This window comes from Palaemon carinicauda, chromosome 45 (genome assembly GCF_036898095.1).
Source record: "Palaemon carinicauda isolate YSFRI2023 chromosome 45, ASM3689809v2, whole genome shotgun sequence".
Lineage (NCBI taxonomy): Eukaryota > Metazoa > Arthropoda > Malacostraca > Decapoda > Palaemonidae > Palaemon > Palaemon carinicauda.
The window spans coordinates 20,005,990-20,023,489 of NC_090769.1; the positions used below are offsets into that span (position 1 = coordinate 20,005,990).

At 34.4% G+C, this 17,500-nt stretch overlaps 1 protein-coding gene across 1 annotated transcript in view; it reads left to right on the forward strand.

Annotated features, from left to right (window-relative positions):
• The first annotated feature begins 1,183 nt into the window (after positions 1–1,183).
• The window catches only part of per (period), a 173,909-nt gene continuing 157,592 nt past the window's right edge, over positions 1,184–17,500 (forward strand). Inside the window, exon 1 of the mRNA XM_068367075.1 lies at positions 1,184–1,420. Coding sequence (XP_068223176.1) covers positions 1,393–1,420 — 28 coding nt within the window. The 5' untranslated portion in view covers positions 1,184–1,392. The remainder of the gene's footprint in view (positions 1,421–17,500) is intronic.

Genomic DNA, 17,500 nt, shown 5'->3' on the forward strand with positions numbered 1-17,500 from the left:
TCCACCGCATAACAACAGTCCCATAGAAAGTTCTAAGTTGAATATTCTCTAATTATCTAAGAAATTAGTTTCAATTATGTTTATATAATTAAAACAAGCAAAATAATAATACTAGGTGAACATTAGATAATTAAAAATAAAGAAAACAATAAAGATCACGTTGAACCGAACGTGACATGCGCATGTTGAGTTCTCAAGCGCACATAAACAGAAAGGATGATGTGTACGATAACTCTCATTATTTGCGTTGTGAAATAAATGAGTTTAGACTTTAAATGTAGAATATATTAATGATTTTTTTCCTTCTTTTACCTTTATACTATATGATAATAAGATATTGTAAAGTGTATAGCTAAAATTGTTTATTTATTATCATTCTAATGTGTGTCTTTTTATTTAAATAGGCCTACTAAATGATAGCCTAAATGTAAAGCAAGAATTTTGGTTATATATGATTAAATATGTAAAATTCAGGCTGTCAAGAAAATGCTTAAAATTGACACCTATAATTAATTTAACAAATAATCTAAATGGTTCAGGATAACAAACTAAATTGCATAATTGATAAGAGTAAATGACGGAAATTAGAACAAAAATCATAAACGGCAAAGACTTAAATGCATTTATTATGATATTGAAATATAAAAAGGTCCATTTATTGCAATTATAATAAATGAAGGCTGAATTGCATAAAATGCACCTGCATGAAGCTTAGGTCAACGAAATTCATGCGCATGGCAGTGTTTAATATGAAAAGTTATTAGGTAACGATTTATGCCATACAAATTTTTTAAAGATAATCAACTATGTAAATACCATGATATGTTAATCATGATCATAAATGGGTATAAATAATAGGTGATTAGACTGAGAGTATTTGTTAAAAGTTGAAACAGTGTAGTCACACGCGGTACGATAACTTCCGACCCGAAGGCGCGATAATCTGCCATTTCATTGAATAATAAATGTATAAAAAAGCTTTAAATGTATTCATTTTGTTACTAAAAAATGTTGTTGATTATAGAGCATAATGTAGTGATAAAAGATACGACATTTTTCACATGCATACGATATATTTTCCGATAATTCTGGTGGAAAAACGACAATTCTGAATCGTCCGTACGATAGCGTGGTAAAGAAAATGTGGCAGCTCTGCATTTCTAACCATAACGTCAGTGCAACAGCGAACTCTCAGCTGTGAAAGTGGTTTCTACGGACGATTCTTATCATTGTGAATTAAAAACGTGTTATATGATTCGAAAATAAGATCATATCAGCGCTTTTTTGACATGAGTCGGATGTTTATCAAAACAAAAAATGATATTTCCTAACAGAAGGAAAGTGTACATTAAGTGGATATAGCTTTAAAATCTCGGACGTAATATTATAGCCATGAATATGGAAGGAAGTGATGGCCATGGTAAGTGTTGACTTAATGTTCGTTCTTGCCATTTTAGAGAGGAAAATATTGTTAAATTCATCATTTATAGCATAGTTAAATGTACGGTTTTAGATTATCTATAGACTGTTATTGTAGACAGATAGGCAGATGCCAGTTACCCAATTTTGATTAAAACAAATAAGTTTAAAATTTATTTATATCTCCTTGTTCCTATGTGGTCAATTGCTCATATATGTTTACCATTTCAGAGAGGAAACTACAGTTAAATTCAATGTTAAAAGCATAGTTAAATGTACGGTTTTATATTGTCTACAGACTGTTATTATAGACAGATAGGCAGATGCCAATTACCCAATTTTGATGAGTCTACAAATAAGTTTAAAATTTATTTATATCTCCTTGTTCCTATGTGGTCAATTGCTCATATATGTTTACCATTTCAGAGAGGAAACTATAGTTAAATTCAATGTTAAAAGCATAGTTAAATGTACGGTTTTATAATGTCTATAGACTGTTATTGTAGACAGATAGGCAGATGCCAATTACCCAATTTTGATGAATCTACAAATAAGTTTAAAATTTATTTATATCTCCTTGTTCCTATGTGGTCAATTGCTCATATATGTTTACCAAAATTGCCATTCCACGAGTGTCTAATTGCAAATATACTTTTGAATGTAGGCCTATTATTGACTAATGGGAGATGGCGTATAAACATCCAACTCTTTGTCAATCATATCGACCAGTTAGGCCTATTGATCTACCAGATTTACCAACTTAACAAACGCTTCCGGTTTTGAAGCAGGTTTTTAAACAAAGGATAAATTAACGATAAATATTTATACTTCGTATATTGCCTGTCAAGCCTTTTTTTTAACACGTGTATTCCCCTAAAACTTTATTTTTTACTCATGTTGTTATAAGTGTTTATAGTTTATTTATGATATAACTAATTCAATATTGTATCTGTTCGTAATATATTTTATTTTGATTGTTCATTACTTCGCTAGTAGTTTGTTTATTTATATGTTTCCTTTTCTCACTGGGATATTTTCCCCTGTTGGAGCCCATGGGCTTATAATGCTTTTCTTTCTGGGGTTGTAGCTTAGCTTCTAGTTATAATAATAACGAAAATAATAATAACTTACGTGTGTGTATCTATTCACTTCAGTGGTCAAGGAGAATAATTCTGTTGACCGCAATCGATCGACCAATTTGGGCATAATACTTTCACTATTACCAGTGTATATTTAGAATCTTAAGTAATATGTACAATAAGTTATCTTGAAAGCTATACGAAATAAACACATAATTGTACATTAGTATGTTTCACATGGAAGTTATTTCAATACAGTATCGTTTTTAACGTCTTTATTATGGCCAATAACTTCGTTTAATTGGCCTTGACTTTAGTGCTGCCTTTGACCGTGTTAATTTTGAGGCCTTTGTTTTCAAACAAACAGTTGGGTGTAGGTGGGTCCTTTCTTGACGTCATTATTGAATTTTAAAGTAATAGACTGAAAGAGTAGTTATTGAAGGGGATCGTAGTGAGTACGGCAATTTAATACCGGCGTTCCTCAGGGTAGTATTCCGGGCCCAATACATTTCATGCTATATACGCATGATATGATGCTTGGCCTAGAAAATAAGCTCGTTGCGTATGCAGATGATGCTACTCTCTTTGCATCAATTCCATCTGTATGTAAATATATGGTTACTGAATTTCTCATTATAGATTTATATTTACGTCACTTTAATTATATACAACTCATTTAAAATTTTAGGTGTGAATCGTGATTGCAAATTTACTTTTAAGAACCACAAAATGTTGATTCATTCATTCAACCTTGTTTCGATCATTGGTGTCCCGAAGGGTCTTCAGCTGTTAACTTTATTCTTAATTTATGAGACAAAAGCTTGTTGTCTATTAAATTTCTTACTCCTGATCTTGATATTATTTTCTGGTACCGTTCAGTTAGTTATTTACAAGTTAAGATATTTCAAAATTCTGACCATCCTTTCACTTAGCTCTTCCCAGGCTATACGGACTTTGCATTTAGATCTTGCCAGACTATAATAACCTGTACCTTGTACTAGGTATTTAGTTAATTCTAACAGCCTTGTCTTCTACATCGTAATACTCAATGCTACATAGTAATCTATAAGTTTTATCCCAGTTATGGCCCCATTGTGAAAAGTTTTTTTCTAGCAGTTCAAACTAGTTGCAAAGGGGATATAGGCCTACACGTTTTTAGTTTGTATATGACAGATCTACTTTAACGATGGTAATAATCTTGAAATATCTTATAGTTTTATATACTACGTCTCATATACGGTTTATTTCCTTTCTTCAAAGGGCTATTTTCCCTGTTGGAGCCCTTGGCTTGCAGCTTCCTGCTTTTCCAACTAGGGTTATAGCTTAGGTAGTAGTAATAATATAATGTTGTTATCTTATAAGGTTGTATAGTTTATTGTGTTTTACATACTCGCAATTATCTGATCAAACATAATAGGCGTATTTTTCATTTCCATCAGTTAGGCCTACGCATACAGTTATTTTTTTATTCCGATATAGTTTATAGGCCTACGCCTCTAGTTATTTTTAATCCCGATATAGTTTATATGCCTATACCTCCTAGTTATTTTTCATCCCTATTTTTACCCCGATATAGTTTATAGGCCTACGCCTCTAGTTATTTATTTTATCCCTATATAGTTTATAGGTCTACGCCTCTAGTTATTTGCTTATCCTTTTATAGTTAAAGGCCCATGGCTCTAGTTATTTTTCATCCCTATTTAGTTTATAGGCTTGCGTCTCTAGTTATTTTGTATCCCTATGCAGTATAGTTTATAAGCCTACGCCTCTAGTTATTTCTTATCCCTATATAGTTTATAGGCCTACGCCTCTAGTTATTTCTTATCCCTATATAGTATGTAGGCCTACGCCTCTAGTTATTTCTTATCCCTATATAGTTTATAGGCCTACGCCTCTAGTTATTTTTGATGCCGAGATAGTTTATATAAGGATTTAAACGAGCTTCTTGTTGTTTGGGTATTAAGGTAGATTACCAAGTGCTATCAAAGCTACTTTGTTTTAAAGGCAATTTTAAATGTAGCTTTAGGCCTACCGCTAAAAACTGTAAACCTTTGACGTCTGAATGCATTAGAGAAAAGATACAAAGCATTTTAGTCTTGAATAACTTCCCGGGTATATGAACTATGGTTATATTTAATGTTTTGAATGTAACACGTGTGTATATATATATATATATATATATATATATATATATATATATATATATATATATATATATATATATATATATATATAAATGCAGTCGTTTCTAGTCCACTACAAGACAAAGGGCACAGACATGTCTTTGTTCATGTCTGGTGTTTGGCCAGGTTTCATCACCACGCTGGCCAGTGATGGTGTGAGACTTTTGTCTGATCGCTCACAATAAACCAACCTAGATTGGGCATCTCTGGCTAGTACAGCTTTGCCGATTTTGGCAATACACAAACCCATATACCACGTTAAGGTATCCCCATATCAGATATAATTGTCAGTAGGTGTAAATATTTTCCATGGTTCTATGAGTTTGAAATTCGGTGAGGCTTCGTGAGTTACTATTTCATAATATGGGACTAACTGACTACGCAATAATTGTGACAATCATATAATTGTGTGTGTGTACGTGTGTAGGATTTGGAAGGTTTTTTTTTATGGAAGTAAGACAACTTTCCGTTGTGGAAGAGTATTGCGGTTTTAATGCCACTTATGCTATGAATGACAAAGGCAAGGGACAGTGATATTGGCCTAGCAAGAAGGACATTACCCGGCCCAGAGACTCACGCTCCCTGTCCCTCCAAGTTAGGCCCAGGGAGGGCCAGGAATGGCTGCTGATGACTCAGCAGGTAGACCCATAGGCTCCCCCTCCCATCATTTGCTCACGGGGATGGTGATGGTTGCAGGCACTAAAGAAACTAAGGCGTTTAAGCGGAACTCGAACCCCAGTCTGACAATCACCAATCAGGGACGTTTTTAATAGGCTATCACAAGATAAATAACTGTTTTGGGATTTTCAGTGAACTGCGTGTAATCAGAATGGAATTGTTAAAAAATATAAGAATAGGTAGCTGATTCATGCACGATTCAACCGCTGAAGTGCGAATGTAGCGGTAATTGCTGTCTTTTATCTATTTAGAGCCAACCCTTATAAGGGGGAAACAACATGGTTCTGATATATATATATATATATATATATATATATATATATATATATATATATATATATATATATATATATATATATATATATATATATATTGTGTGTTAGAAGAGACTCTTTAGCTATGGTAAGCAGTTCTTCTAGGAGGAGACTCCAAAATCAAACCGTTGTTCTCTAGTCTTGGGTAGTGCCATAGCCTCTGTACCATGGTCTTCCTCTGTCTTGTGTTAGAGTTCTCTTGCTTGAGGGTACACTCGGGCACTCTATTCTATCTTATTTCTCTTCCTCTTGTTTTGTTAAACTTTTTATAGTTTATATGGGAAATATTTATTTTTAAGTTACTGGTTTTGAAATATTTTATTTTTCCTTGTTTCCTTTCCTCACTGGGCTATTTTCCCTGTTGGAGCCCTTGGGCTTATAGCATCTTGTTTTTCCAACAAGGGTTGTAGCTTAGCAAGTAATAATGGTAATATATATATGTATATATATATATATATATATATATATATATATATATATATATATATATATAGATAGATAGACAGATAGATAGATAGATATATAGATAGATAGATAGATATAGATTAAACACAAAGATTTATTTTATTCATGTAGCCTAAGTATAAGTAAGTGTTTGCACTTTCGTACGATTGACCTAATAAATTCGATGTTCATGTTTTTTAAACAATATATTTATAGAATCTGTAAATAATGCTACCTCATTTTTTAATAATATTTTTTTATAGAATCTGTAAATAATGCTACCTCATTTTTTAATAATATTTTTTTTATAGAATCTGTAAATAATGCTACCTCATTTTTTAATAATATTTTTTTATAGAATCTGTAAATAATGCTACCTCATTTTTTAATAATATTTTTTTTATAGGATCTCTAAATAATGCTACCTCATTTTTATCTCCACGATAAGGCAGTATAAAAATGATCTCTGGGAAATCGATAGCACAAACACTAGACTATTCGCTACACAACTTTTGATGTAAAACTATTGTGTTTTCCTAATAGTTTTTCCCTTTGTTCCTTTGTAGAGTATTATTTAGATGCCCTATAGTACGCTTTTGAAAAAAAGAACTTTCATGTCTTTTTAGAATTGTTGATTGGTCGTGTGCGTCTTTGTAAATCGAATGAGTCAGAATTGTTTTGTAGGTCACCAATGTAGGAAGCGATTTCTGATCACGTTGATTTGAATCGCCGGACGACACCTTGGCGAGGCTATCCCCTTTAATAGTATTATTATTATTATTATTATTATTATTATTATTATTATTATTATTATTATTATTATTACTGTATTACTATTATTTGGCGAGACTATCCCCTTTAATTGTATTATTATTATTATTGTTATTATTATTATTATTACTATTATTTGCCGAGGCTATCCCCTTTAATAGAATTATTATTACTATTATTATTATTATTATTATTATTTTGGTAGAGGACCCTCTTTAAGTTTATATATCAAATAGGCCTATCTGTTTTAATGTTATTATTTTTTTTATTATTTTATTTCAATTTTCATTCTTATATCGTTTAATTATTGACTTATTTCCTTTCCTCACTGGGCTATTTTTCCCTTGGGCTTATAGCATCCTGCTTTTCCAACCAGGGTTGTAGCTTAGCTTGGGCTTATAGCATCCTGCTTTTCCAACCAGGGTTGTAGCTTAGCTTGGGCTTATAGCATCCTGCTTTTCCAACCAGGGTTGTAGCTTAGCTTGGGCTTATAGCATCCTGCTTTTCCAACCAGGGTTGTAGCTTAGCTTGGGCTTATAGCATCCTGCTTTTCCAACCAGGGTTGTAGCTTAGCTTGGGCTTATAGCATCCTGCTTTTCCAACCAGGGTTGTAGCTTAGCTTGGGCTTATAGCATCCTGCTTTTCCAACCAGGGTTGTAGCTTAGCTTGGGCTTATAGCATCCTGCTTTTCCAACCAGGGTTGTAGCTTAGCTTGGGCTTATAGCATCCTGCTTTTCCAACCAGGGTTGTAGCTTAGCTTGGGCTTATAGCATCCTGCTTTTCCAACCAGGGTTGTAGCTTAGCTTGGGCTTATAGCATCCTGCTTTTCCAACCAGGGTTGTAGCTTAGCTTGGGCTTATAGCATCCTGCTTTTCCAACCAGGGTTGTAGCTTAGCTAATAAGAATAATAATAATTAATGCAAGTTTGATTGAAAACAACACCCTGGGAATATCTCCTTAATTATTATTACTATTATTATTATTATTATTATTATTATTATTATTATTATCATTATTATTAATTTGGTTGAAGACATTCTTTAAGGTAAATTTGATTGAAAACAACAGCCTGGCAAGACTATCCCCTTTATTGTTATTATTGTTGTTATTTTGGTAGATATATATGTGTATATATATATATATATATATATATATATATATATATATATATATATATATATATATATATATATATATATATATATATATATATATATATATATATTGCTATCTAGAAGCAACTGCCATTAAGTCACTTCAAAAGTTCAAACTTGCAGCAAATGTTTTTATGTTGAATAGGTTGACATAAGTCTTTTTATAGTTTTTATATGACATATCGGTTTTGATGTTACTGTTTTTGAAATATTTTATTGTTAATTATTTCTCATATCGTTTATTTCCTTATTTCCTTTCCAAACTGAGCTATTTTTCCCTGTTGGAGCCCTCGGGCTTGTATCATTTTGCTTTTCCAACTAGGGTTGTATCTTAGCTAATAATAATAATAATTAATCTTTAACTGTACTGGCTATATCTCCCTTTCGGAGACAGGTTGCCAATTTGCCAATAACTCTGATATTTCTTTAGCACGAAATTCTTCATGGTAATTAATTGCTTCAGTATATAGAATTATATAAAGATTTTTTTTTTAACGTAGTTTACATGCGACTCATGTAAGGCATTGTTTTGTATCTTATTTGAATACAAAGAAAGACTTCACTATTTGTATTCTGTAACTCCAGTCTCCTCAAGCAGGTGGTGGTAACAGCAAGAATGAAGTTGACTAAGTCGCTAACAATTTAATCTTCCAACCCGCAATATTGTTACAGAATCAATATTGTAAGTTGTTGAGCCTTCCTACTGATGTAACTTGGTTTCTATAGTCGTGTTATTATTATTATTATTATTATTATTGTTGTTGTTGTTGTTGTTATTAGCTAAGCTATAACCCTAGTTGGAAAAGCAGGATGCTCCAAACCTAAGGGCTCCAACAGGGAAAAGTAGCCGAGTGAGGAAAGGAAATATTATTATTATTATTATTATTATTATTATTATTATTAGCTAAGCTATAACCCTAGTTGGAAAAGCAGGATGCCATAAGCCCAAGGGCTCCAACAGGGAAAATAGCCCAATGAGGAAGGGAAATAAGGAAATAAACGATATGAGAAATAATTAGGGCATTGCAATACTTTGATCTTGTTGTAAGTCCACCATTGTAAATGGGAACTTATTGAATGATCTTTTTAGACCTTTTTTTTTTTCATTTCATATTCCAATCATCCTTTAGTTCGGCGTGTAGGGCAACGTCCATAAGCCTATACGATGATGACTATACTCAATTTTTTTTAATGAGGCTCATTTGCACTGACTCGCAGGAGTGCCCTTTTAGTTCGGAAAAGTTTCCTACTTGCTGATTGGTTAGAATCATCTTTTCCAACCAATCAGCGATCAGGAAACTTTTCCGAGCTAAAAGGGCACTCCTTATGTGAGAAATAAGATTGGCTGCGAGATGAAACTTCAACCTTTATGCTTGTTCATTTAAAAATTTAAAAGCCGCTAATGAATGACAGAGACAAGGGACAGTGACATTACCCTAGAGACTGAGCATATATATGATCAGCGCCCAAGCCCCTCGCCACCCAAGCTAGGATCAATTTGGACCAAACAATGGCTGCTGATGACTCAGCAGATAATTTTACAGGCTCCCACAAACCCACCATCCTGTTGCATCGACTAAAAGAAATTAACGAGTTTGAGCTGGACTCGAACCCCAGTCTAGCGTTCACCGGTTACGGACTAAGCTTTTGGCCTAAGCTAATTAATCTATTTTTCCAATGTGCAGATTTAATGAGGGTAGGGTTAATTGTCATTTTTCTAAATCAGTAAAGATGCTCTTGCGTTATTTAGTCATTTTTTATTTTTAGATTTTAGTTTATTTATTTTCTTGGTATAAAATTTTCCTAATTTCTATCTATAGATTGACTTATCTTTATTCTAATGTTACTAGAGAATGCATTGTGGGGTTATATGAAAGAATATATATATATATATATATATATATATATATATATATATATATATATATATATATATATATATATCTTCTGAGTGGGGATACCTTAACGTGGTGAAAAGGGTTTGAGCATCGCCATGATCAGCAACGCTATACATGACTAAGGACATGTCTGAGACCTTTGTCCTGCAGTGGACTAGAAACGGCTGCATTTGTAGTTGATGTATATATATATATATATATATATATATATATATATATATATATATATATATATATATATATGTATATATATATATATATATATATATATATATATATATATATATATATATATATATATATATAAACAAACTCAATTATAGCCTAAATCTAGGGCTACATGAAAACAAGAATATCACATCTGCACAGCGTTACCTTGACAAGCGAGAAAACGAAACAAAAATGCTCATACCGTTTCAAATGTCATCGTCCTCGAAGCATTTTTTGTTTTTTTAAAGAGGATGTAATAACTCCAGAGCAGTAGGCGGATGATAAAAGACTAGTCAGAAAAGAGAGAGAGAGAGAGAGAGAGAGAGAGAGAGAGAGAGAGAGAGAGAGAGAGACTCCATCGGCCCCACCTACGCTTATTGCTTCATAGAGAGAAGGTATTCATTTTATTCCTTTTCTTTGCGTGGGAGGTTTTGGTTGTTTATTATTATTATTATTATTATTATTACATGGTAGGCTATAAACCTAGTTGGAAAAGGAAGATGGTATAAGCCCAAGGGCTCCAAAAAGGAAAAATAGTCCAGTGAATAAAGGAAACAAGGAAATAAACAAACTACAAGGGAAGAATAAACAATCATAATAAAATATTTCAAGAACAGTAACAACATTAAATTGGATTCGTCACATATAAACAAGAGGAAGGATATTTTCCTTTAAGGACTGCTTTTCCGGTCCTATACTGCAAGGGAACCTTCTTTTTACAGGTCCTTTCGTAATTCATTTTATCGTAGACATTCCACGGCATTCAACATTTCACACCACATATTGCTCATTTATTGTCAAATTCATATTATCGAAGCACTTAGGGAACAAGAAAGTCTTCAGTTTCCTCTTGAAAGCCTTAATATCTTCAGCCTTTTTTATGCCTAGTGTGATCTCATTGTACAGTCTTGGGCCGCTTATATGAACGCTCAGGAACCTTCATCATCATCATCTCCTACCCTTTGACACAAAGGGCCTCGGTTAGATTTCGCTAGTCGTCTCTATCTTGAGCTATTATACTTCTCCACTCTTCATCTCCAACTTCACGCTTCGTGGTTCTCAGCTATGTAGGCCTGGGTCTTCCAACTCTTCTAGTGCCTTGTGGAGCCCAGTTGAAAGTTTGGTGAACTAATCTCTCTTGGGGAGTGCGGAGAGCATGCCCAAACCATCTCCATTTACCCCTCACTATGATATCATCCACATATGGCACTCGAGTAATCTCTCTTATAGTTTCATTCCTAAATGAAACCTACAGTAGACAATAATTTGAAACCATCTGTAACTATTCTCGTGTCAACACGATTTGTTGGCTGCACAATATGCAGCAATTCTCTTAGATATTTTGGACGTCCAGTTCTTATAACTTGTGCGTATTTTAAACTCATTTTTTTGCTTTGATTAACAGCCAGTGTAAATCAATTAGTGATGAGAGCTCCTTCCCTCCCTAGTCTCCTAAAAATTATCATTGCCTGGCCCTCCTTGGTCCTAGCTTGGGTGGAGAGGGGGCTTGGGCGCTGATCATATGTAATATGGTCAGTTTCTATGGCATTGTCCTGCTTGATAGGACAATGTTACTGTTCCTTGCCTATGTCATTCATCACCGGCCTTTAAATCCTCATTGCAGTAATTATTTGGATTTTTCTTTTCTCAAATAATCGACTCTCTCTCTCTCTCTCTCTCTCTCTCTCTCTCTCTCTCTCTCTCTCTCTCTCTCTCTCTCTCTCTCTCTCTCTCTCTCTCTCCACCTTTTATGAAGAATATTAGAGACTTTTTAGTTCTTAGGCAAATTAGCAAAAGAGGCAGCGGACTAATGTTAATTCCTACATTTTCCCAATCTAATTTTTCCTAAAAACTACTTCGAGGCTAACCCGCTAGATTTTGAGTTTCACCAGTGACGTCATAAGTTCATTTTTGTCCTTATTTCTTTTTAAATATCGTAGAAAGGAAAACTTTCTTTTCTCCTAAGTACTTTGATAATGTGGATCTGAAAATAAACGATCAATATGCAGTATGAAATGTTAAATGCTTTCGAACGAACATGATAAAACGACTGTGGAGGTCCTGTAGAGAGTAGGTAGGGACCCTACTGTATAGGACCAGAAAAGCAGCCTGTAAAGTAAGTAATTTTAATCGGTACTCATTAATAAATCCCAACAAATATTGAATGGTGGTAATTTTAGGTGGACCTAAGCTGGTTTGAGGAAAGGTGATTTGGTCAGAAATAACTACATAGAATAGGAAATAAAAACCAATCCGTCATATTTTTATCAATTCTTGTGGGTAGACGCTCTTCCACCGTGTATAAATAGAAACCTGGGATCTGCTTACGGTGGAAGTTTCACGGTGCTAAAGTCCCCTACTCCCCTGCGTGGGTAATGGAGAGAGAGAGAGGAGGCGGGAGGGAGGGAGTGGGACGGTAGTAAGTGGTTGTCATGTGGTTGGGCAAGTATGCTTTGGTGGAATACAACCGGCAAAATCAGATGTATTGAAACGTGCTCCTGGAGGTCGCTTAAATCTCCTTACGATCTATCTTTAGCTGCGTTACGTGTAATGTGAAAGGTCGGCCTTTATGTGTTTTTCGTGGTGAGGACACGTTTGAAACATCGAATGACGGTTATATTTAAATTATAAATCTCTTGGAGCCCCTGGGCTTATAGCATCGTGCTTTTCCAACTAGGGTTGTAGCCTAGTAATTATTAATAATAGTAATAATAGCTCTGGTAAGCAGCTCTTCTTAGGAGAAGGACACTCCAAAATCAAATAATTGTTCTCTAGTCTTGGGTAGTGCCATAGCCTCTGTACCATGGTCTTCCACTGTCTTGGGTTAGAGTTCTCTTGCTTGAGGGTACACTCGGGCACACTATTCTATCTTAGTTTTCTTCCTCTTTTTTTAAAGTTTTTAGAGTTTGTATACGAAAGATATGTTTTAATGTTGTTACCCTAGCAGTGCCAGCCAAACTCGTGTGAATCCCTCGTCAGGCTGGGAGGATATGAGAAAGGAAGGCCCCTTTTTGTTCATTTGTTTTGATATTGGCTACCTCCCAAAATTGAGGGAAGTGCCTTGGTAAATAGATAGATAGATGTTCAGTACTTTCTTGTAGTTTGTTTATTTCCTTTCCTCACTGGGGTATTTTTTCCTGTTAGAACCCTTGTGCTAATAGCACACTGCGTAACCAATTAGAGTTTTAGCTTAACTAATAATGATAATAATAATAATAATAATAATAATCAACTTTTGTCGTTAGCACTTGAGATTACTAATGTAAAAATTTCTTTATTTCCTTTCCTCACTGGGCTATTTTTCCCTGTTGGAGCACTTGGGCTTATAGCATTCTGCTTTTCCAACTAGGGTTGTAGTATAGCTAATAATAATATTCATAATAATAATAATAATAATAATAATAATAATAATAATAATGATAATAATAATCCTTGAGATTATTAATGTAAAATATTCATGAAAGTTAGGTCTTTAATCTTTAACATCGTAGCTTATTTATGTACAATTCAGAAACAGATGGCCTAGCCAATCTAATCATATTAAGTACACTTGGACGAAGAAAAAATTAATTGGGTTAACGGCAAAGCTATGGAGAAAATTGTTTAGACGAAAAATTGAAGAAAAATAATCCCACAACTTTATTGTATTTTGTGAATTTGACTATTATTATTATTGTTGTTGTTGTTGTTGTTGTTGTTCTTCTTCTTCTTCTTCTTCTTTTTATTATTACTGGCTAATCGACAACCCTAGTTGGAAAAGCAGGATGCTATAAACCCAAGGGCGCCAATAGGAAAAATAGGCTAATGAGGAAAGGAAATAAGGAAAAAATTATATGAGAAGTATTATTACTACTACTACTACTACTACTACTAGCTAATTGCCAACCCTAGTTGGAAAAGCAGGATGCTAAAAGCCCAAGGGCTCCAACGGGAAAAATAGCCTAAGGAGGAAAGGAAATAAGGAAATAATCTATATGAGAAGCAATGAACAATTACAATGAAATATTTTAAGAACAGTAACACCATTAAAACCGATCTTTCATTTATAAACTATTCAGCCTGTTCAACATAAAAAAAAAAAAAAAAACATTTGCTGCAAGTTTGAACATTTGAAGTTCTACCGATTCAACTACCCGACTCGGAAGATCATTCCACAAATTGGTCACAGCTGGAATAAAGCTTCTAGAATACTGTGTAGTATTAAGCCTCAGGGTGGAGAAGGCCTGACTATTAGAATTAACTGTATATCTAGTATTACGAACAGGATAGTACTCTGCGGGTTGAATGGGGTTTCTCCGTAAAGAACAATAGAACTTGGATGCAGAGTTGCCAGGTTTTCCAAATGAGAAAGGCCAACTGCAGCGTTAAAAGGCTAACCTAATAGTAGAAAAAGGCCGAAAATATAGCATTCAAGGGTAACTAATTTTAAAAAAGGCCAAATTTAGGTATCTAGCACGAAAAAGGCCAAATTTAGGTATCTAGCACGAAAAAGGCCAAATTTAGGTATCTAGCACGAAAAAGGCCAAATTTGGAATTTTTTGGCCCAAATAAGGCCAACCTGGCAACCCTGCTTGGACGTAGCAAAGAACATTGGTGACACTTCGTGATAGATGGCAGGTAGCGCCATCGAATGCTATTGGCAGTAACTAATTATGAAATGTCATAGTATTGTAAATGTTGCAAACTGAGACGGAGAATTGTCAATATTTTGGTAGCTATAGAGGGAAGAAAAGAACTATATGAAATGGTGCGAGGGAAAGAGGACGCTTACAAATTTTAGAAATAGGTTTTAGAAATTTAATTTAGGCATATGTGATCTTAAAAAAAAAAAAAACTTTGGGTATATGAGGTCTCACAATATTGACGGCTGGAAAATTTAGTTGAATTATATATTCATCAAATTAAATCGAAGATCAGGATGGTAGAATACACCGAAAATGGAAAAACTATAACTTTTGATTCAGTGAACTTTCCACTAATAAAGTCTCATAATGAAAAATACTGTTATAAATAAATTCATGAATATTCCCCAAAACAGTTGGGGAAAATGAAGGACGATAGCTCTGGAATGAAACAGTCATGAAAACTACTAGAAAAAGGAAAGGAATATATGTATTGTCAATGGAAACCGAAAAGCGCTGGGATGAAAATACCAAGGCGTTAGTGCAAGCAGAGTATTTAATCTAGGAGCAGGAAGTTTTGACTGTAGAGCTTTCTGGTAAATTGGCAAATTATTCGAGGAAATCAGTACTGCTAAAGAAATATATTGAAGACCCACAAAGGCATCAGTAACATACTATTAAATGCAGGCGATTTTGTCTCCTGATGAAGCTTATAATGGTTTTAAGTTTGAAGGTTTAATGTGGGGCTTATGTTCAGTAGTTTCTAGGTGTTTCTTCTTTATATTGCTCGGAGCTTCTCTCCGGACAGGGGCTTTTTGGCGGTGCGTCTAGCCCCTAGGGAGGTGTGTCTGTAGACTGTAACCTCGCCGTTCTTGTGAGCTAGGAATGGGGCTTTGGGCGAGTCTATAAGCTTGGTACATTGGGTAGCATTAATTCACTTAGGCCTACAAGGAGATAAACCTCCTTGTTAGGCCTATAGGTCTACCCAGGACTGCTGAGTCATCGGCAGCCTTGTCTGCCGTCCTCTCTGTCCTAGGGTGAGGGAGATCATATCTGTAGGATATTGTCCTGTCTCGTCTCTTCCATTCCTGTGAGACATTTAAACCTTTAAAAGAATGTAAACGCGTGGGGAATAAAACTATTATACAGTAACAGTAATATTTCACTTGGGAAGGTTGAACTAATAAAGGTTAAGGTCATGAATGAACAATTTGGAAGAAAACGAATAAAAAAAGGACTGTAAAATCAGAAGCCTTTCTGTTTTGAAGATGAACACAAAATGACTTCATGAACATGGAGTATTGCATTGTGGGGGCATACAGTAGAACTGGGAGGATTGAGACAACCTTTGTTGCCAGGGAACGCATATAAAAACTTTCTATTTATTACATTACAGAGTTCGAACACCAACGTTCTTAAATATATCGATCAAGTCAGTGCAAAGGTTGATGCGAGTATCTGAGAATGTACTTGAATATTGGTATGACCAGTTTTGGTGATTTACATAAAACACTGGTGTGACGCTCACCTCGTTCACTAATTGGTTTAGGGCTTTAGGCGCTCTCGAGTCACGTTGTAGGTTGAGCTACTTCAGGTGACACTGAGGTGACTGAGCTGAGCTGTTAAACTACGAGTCTCTCAGCTGGTAGTATTTCACTGCATCGAATATCTTACACAGTGGATCAACATCATTATCATCATCATCAGCCGTTACTAGTCCACTGCAGAACAAAGGCCTCAGATATTTCCTTCGACTCTCGTCTATATAGTCTATGCCAGTCCCACCCGCTGTTACTAGTCCACTGCAGAACAAAGGCCTCAGATAATGTCCTTCGACTCTCGTCTATATAGTCTATGCCAGTCCACACCCGCTGTTACTAGCCCACTGCAGAACAAAGGCCTCAGATAATGTCCGACTCTTTGTCTGTTTATGGTCTTTCTATGCCAGTCCACACCCGCAAATGTGTAGTTCTTCAATCCATCGTCTTCTTTTCCTTCCTCTGCTTCTTTTGCAATCTCTAGGAACCCATTCTGTTATTCTTAATGTCCATTAGGCTATATGTCCTTCCCATATCCATTTATTTTACATTTTGTTAAAGTACCTTGTAGTTTGCTCTTGTATCCATGTTGCTCTGTTTCTGTCTCCTAGTGTTATTCCCATCATTATTCTTTCCATATTTCTTTGAGCTATAACTAGTTTATGTTCTAAGGCTTTAATAAGGCTCCAAGTTTCTGATGCATAAGTTAATACTGGTAGGGCCATCTGATTAAATACTTTTCTTTTTTAGAGAAAGTGTCATTCAATTTTCATAATCTCATTTTATTTATCAAAAGCTCTCAATACCATCCTCATCCTTCTTTTAATTTCGGTCTCATGTCCTGGGGAAACATTTACTGTCTGTCCTTAGTACGTATATTCATTAACAATCTCCAGATGTTCTTCCATAACTGTTATTTGATGTCTGCATTTTTATTGAACAATATCTTCAGTTTTACTCATATTCATTTTCAGTCTTATATGTCTGCTTTCTCTGTTTAAATAATCATCTTTTGCAGTTCCTCACATGGTGCACTTAACAGAACTATATATACACACACACACACACACACACACACACACACACACATATATATATATATATATATATATATATATAGGCCTATATATATTATATATATACATATATACATATACTATATATATATATATATATATATATATATATAT